We start from the raw sequence: 5,368 nt of genomic DNA on the forward strand, positions 1-5,368 counted from the left end.
TTTGAATTAGGATGGATCAGCTTGTTCTGTGAGCGAGTGAATATGTCTTTTCAGAAACGACTGCGAGTTGTTGATGGGGAAGCTACCTTGGCTGGAGGGCAAGCCGTGGCCGGGCCTCGATATATATACATAACTCGCCCTACAGACATGTATCTAGGCCGACGACCCGGTCAACGAGCTGTCCCCCACGTTTTGCCGCATGCCGGCCCTGGATAGTCGGAGTGACCGGATGTTTTGATCACGGTGCTAAACGACAGTGACTATACGGTAGGAAGGGTGGGTTTCTGATGTCACATAGTCGTGAGGATGACGGGTCGTGTTCCGAAAACAACATGTATACGAAACCGCACGGCCAATTAGACCCAGCCTGGTCGTATCATGACCTTGGCCACGCTGTGGATATAATGCGCTCTTGTCCCAGATCGGTCTGGTGTCTTTGATCAACAATACGGCGCCGTGGAGAGACAGAAACAAAGGCTAGCGCACTCCCTCTAGCAAGAGACTAGGCCAGGAGCGCATGCCAAATTCCAGGGCTGGGTGAAGACGAAGCCGTCGGTGGATGTGGCCGCCGGCTGTTGTTGTTTTGTTGTCGTTGCCATTGTGATCATGTCTCATCCCACGATGCTGTTCCTTGGAGCACGTTGCCCGCACGCGGCCTTATCAAGGACTCAAGGGCGTATCTGCTGAAATCCTTTCATTTAGGAATACGAGGCAACATTGAAAGCAGCGGAATTGTCCCCACCGCAAGTCTTCACCATCATCAGACGATGACGCATGGATGTCCGAGTATTTGCTGGACCCGAGCTCGATTAAGCTTTTCATGGTTGCCCTGAGCTTCAGCCCATTCATCCTCCCCGGTCGTCAATGACGCCAAGTCGCCTTCCATTTCAGAGGGGAAAACCTTCGTATAGCACAGCATGGCTCTCTGGCTTATTCGACTGGGCGGCCATGGCCCCTTGCTGTCGGTATTCGTGTGTGCGGAGTTGTCAAGGAACGCGGACGGCAGGGACAACTTGCATCGGCCAATGAGACGGCGCGGCCAACCGAGCCCCTCGATCGGTTAAGTGTTCCCGCCCCAGCCCCGCAGACTGGTCGTAGTTGGCCCGAGCAGAAAAATCGCCACAGACGCGGTTTAGCGCGAAGCGGTTTCCCGAGTTCGTTCCTTGTCGAGTGAGTCGTTGGCGCAACTGGTTCGCATCATCATCTTTGCCTGCTTGGTAAGGCGTAAGGGAATTTGGGCAACCTACATGCCCTTATTCAAGCATTGGTTCCATCAGCCTCTACCATTGATCTAAGGTTCCTCATATAAAATCATGCAGGGGGTTGCACGGCAAAATTAATTTAAAAGGAACGGGAAGGACGTGCCTCGTGATAAATTAATATGGGGCATGCTCGCAGCCAAGCAATCGCACGTGTCAGAACAAGTAGAAAAGCGGGTCACATCTCGCCCGGAAGTTGAGAAGACCCTGTGAATCTCACGATTCTGAACATTCCTTGACGCAATTCCTCAATTTAGTAATCAATGTTGCTGCATTCTTGGACACTCACCCGCCGAGCCTTATGCGGGCACGCTTTGCTCATGAGCCGGATTCCAGTGGCCGGAACGACACATATACCGTGAGACAAAGATATAAAGGCAATGCAAAGCTGCAAACATGGAAGCGATGGATGAGCGACTACGTTGCAGACCAACATGCCACCAGCCATGTCCTCGTTTTCCAGCACCGACTCGCCCGTTTTACCATGAGGCAGCAGCTGTGCGCGGTGCTTGCAAGACGCTATGATGCGAGGCTTTGGCTAGTCTATTTCCACTGTGGCCCTTCGTATCCAGCGGTGCTATGATGCGAACCGTCCAGCTGAGGGCTCTGGCTATGGCAGCTATGGCCTCCTGTCCAGCTGGAAATATGGGGATGGCGGCGCTATTCCCGTGCGTAGTTCGTATATCATGGACGTGCTGGCCTGAGTGAGGATCTGAGCCCATTGGTGTATGTACGAGTGTTTTTCAGCCTTGCAATGTTTGGAACGTTACATGTCTAGTCTTGACCCGACGTCCCACCTGCCCCTGGGCTTCCCATCTTGCTCCAATATAGCTGAAGTGCTTTGGGGCTTTGGGCATTGAGGCGTCTTTCCACGTCGATGACGGCCAGTTGCCTGCCGCGGAGATGGTCTCCAGGCTCTTCGAGAATGGTACCCGGTTGTCGACCGTGCATTGCGTCTATTCTATTTTTATGTTTATTTCTTTTCTTTTCATTAAGCCTGTTGCAGTCCCGGTCCCCTACCAAAAAATATGGCAGCTTGCTTCGTCTGGGGCAATAGTACCGTGGTTGCTATGTCGGGCAAACGGAATCATACGGACTGGTGAAACCAAGCAAGCAATGCTTCTATTTGGGAGGCCAAACGTACCCGTCGGTGCCAATTACTACAGTTTTGTTATTAGTAACACCATCAAATCCCAGGCAGGCTCCGTTCTTGAGCAACTTCTTTACGGTCAACAAGCCATTGATAGTAAGATTCCAAAAGCGTCGACCGTCTCACTCAATCAAGCTAGTTAACTGCGACAAGGGCTCAGTAGAGAGCTTGGAGCAATAACTCAATGGGGCTAGTAACAGTCTTCGGTATCACAAGTCATTGGGACCAAATGGTCTTGTTCATACAAAGCGGTGGTTCCTCGAGCCCTAGGGTCTCGCGATCAGTACCCTCGTGCAAGATCTGTGTGATATGAACAACCTGAAGTCTGGACTTTTCGATCAGCCATAAAATTGGTCTTCAATTCTATACCAAGATAGATCCATTCATGGACCGTGCCACGAATAACTAATAGCTAAACATGGAGTGATACTTGCTGTTAACTGGTGGTCGTTCATCACAGCGTGTTATAACCGTTCCTAAACTGACCAAGATCACTGGCAGTTTTGCTAAATAGTAGAAGTGCCATAAAGCTATCGCGACCAAGACTGGTCGTACGTACCAAATATATCGGGCAACTGATAGGAACTTTTCCATCGCCGCCAAAGCCGTGTAAAAGGCCAATATGAATGATTTGAATGACCCTGAAAACAGGATTTGTTTTTCGTCCTGGTACATGGTGGATTAACCTTGAAGCCCTCGAAAGTGATGAATAGGCTCTCGAAGCATACCAGTTGGCGTTGGCAAGACAGCTGGGCATCATCAAAACTTTGCCTCGCGTTTCCGACGACCACCTTTGGACCGAGACAAAGGCGATCTATTCGTCAAAACCTATGCTGTTGCTCAGATCCTATGCCCACTTTTGAATGCGACACTTTTGAATGCGAAAGCTTTTGTTCCTTTCATCTCATTCCTTGGTAAAATATGTTTAGCACCAAGAAGCTATTTTTTAATACTAAAAGCGTTGTGGCGATTTGGTAGGAAAGTCGCGAGTTATTGCGATGATAAGTCTTCTTCATGTAGTTACCAAGTCTCGGTTGCTCCTATGACCCTAACCCTAAACTACCCGCACGGCACCCCCTTTATCAGGCGGTCCGAAGCGCGCCTCCTGTCGACATGCACAGGTATGGCTAGACAATTGACGCCTATGGCTAGACAGAAGCAACAGCACCGTCAGATACAAGAGTCAGCTGGTTATCGATCGGTACTTACTATTGCGAGGAAACAAGGTAATTCTCTCATGAAAGCGCTGCGGCCAACTCTTGGTAGGCTATCCCCAGGTCATCTCCGAACAATCCTCCCATACAAAACTCGTCCCATCGACGGCTTTCTAACGTCTAATCGCATGTAGATGAACCCTAGCTCTAGGGATGCCGCTTTCTTTGATGGCATGGCTCGAGAACCGTTGTCACCCAGGGATGCCTCGTGCCGCCAGCTACCAAGCGCTTCCTGACCACGATGGGGCAGAAGACGGTCAGCTCTTGGATGATTTCAGCACACAACTCAATTCTTAGTACAAGAGTCTAAACAAATAACAAGCACCTACATATCGCTAGCCTCTATTTCAGAGAGAAATTCTTGATGTGGGGGACCTGGTATACTGTCATGATGCAGGCACTGCGCGAGCGCGAGTTGCGATGCAAACGGAAGCCAACCACAATGCGCCATACCAATATTCATGACGGTGGCTCCGTTGCCGGTAATCTCCTCCTCAACGATGCGAGAGGGGCACCAAGTTGAAAAATTCTACGAGGAAGCACGGAAATGCGTGTCCAAGCTCACAGACTCCTAGGGGCAGACCCAACAACCCAACATCTGGGCATTGGCCGCGACTTCTTGGCATCTGCGTCTTTGCTCCGCTACACAATTTCTTTTTTATGAAGGCATCACGTTTTATTTGTTGGTTCTTACACGGGCCGCTGGACATGGAGTCTGGGCGTCAGAAAACTCATGCGGCTCCGGACTGTGTCCCAGATATTTCCCCGGAACTTGGCCCCTAGCCCTAGCAACTCCCAGACCACGACTGAAGACTACATTCACAATGGTCGGGTTGCAATTGTTCATTTTCAGCCTTGTCTCCTGCCTCGGACACGCCCTCACACTGTCCGAGCCGCGGGTTACAAACACGACCACAAACACCACGGCGACCCTCAGGGCCAGGTCGGCACCCCCTTCGCGCACGTCAATCTGTGGATATTCAACGGGAGACCCATCCAAGCCCTGGTCGGCACCAGATGGATACGACTGCCGTGTAGACACTTCTCACGGCCTCTGGGGGTTCTGTCCCACGACCATCATTGCCGCACCAGACTGTAGTTTAGGCGGCTACTGCTTCGACGACACCTCCTGTCAGACCGGATGCGGCCGACTTCGCAACAACACGAGAATATCAACGTGGACATGGTAGGAGCCCCCTGCTCCATGTAGCTAAACAACAAACGGCTAACAATAACTGGCCAGCACACCTGAAGACCCTTCATCAAGATACTGTTCCTTTGCGTACCTCACCTTCGGAGTTGATCAGACCTATAGCTACTATCACTGTGGCCCCGACCCCGGCACTGCTCACTTCATGGCACAGCCGACAGCCGAGATTCCCGCCACAGGCACGGATTCATCCTCCCCGTCCACGCTTCAAGGGCGCCCTTTGTCATCCGTAGCGGCTGCAACCTCGAGCTCTGGCGTCTCCCTGGCTACATCCGAGCCAACGGCTAAATCTAATTCCACCGCGGCAGAGGATAACACAAACGCCATTATTGGCGGCACCATTGGCGGTATAGCGCTGGTGTGTGGGTGCGTTGTTGCAGTGGTGTATCTGAGAAACGTGCGAGCCAAGAAAACCCCAGGGTTGCCGCCGAGTTATACGAGGGGAGCATCTCGAGAGGCAGGCACTGCGTCGCTGCGCGTGAAGACGGGTGGCTGGGGACCGAGTGAGCTGCCGGGTCTTGAGGCGAGAATTTGA

At 51.8% G+C, this 5,368-nt stretch overlaps 2 protein-coding genes across 2 annotated transcripts; one reads left to right on the top strand and one right to left on the bottom strand.

The window, feature by feature from the left end:
- Nucleotides 1-1,738: 1,738 nt before the first annotated feature.
- Nucleotides 1,739-2,210, bottom strand: G6M90_00g103860 (uncharacterized protein; the record flags this gene model as incomplete). Its single annotated transcript, XM_066131628.1, has 2 exons — nt 1,739-1,959; nt 2,057-2,210. The coding sequence occupies 2 exons, from the start codon at nt 2,208-2,210 to the stop codon at nt 1,739-1,741; spliced, it is 375 nt and encodes a 124-aa protein (XP_065987637.1).
- A 2,237-nt stretch (nt 2,211-4,447) lies between these two features.
- On the top strand, nt 4,448-5,368 carry G6M90_00g103870 (uncharacterized protein; the record flags this gene model as incomplete). The annotated part of the gene is made up of 2 exons (XM_066131629.1): nt 4,448-4,809; nt 4,867-5,368. 2 exons carry the CDS (start codon nt 4,448-4,450, stop codon nt 5,366-5,368), a joined length of 864 nt encoding a protein of 287 aa, XP_065987765.1.

Source organism: Metarhizium brunneum, chromosome 6 (assembly GCF_013426205.1).
Source record: "Metarhizium brunneum chromosome 6, complete sequence".
In the NCBI taxonomy this organism is placed as follows: Eukaryota; Fungi; Ascomycota; class Sordariomycetes; order Hypocreales; family Clavicipitaceae; genus Metarhizium; species Metarhizium brunneum.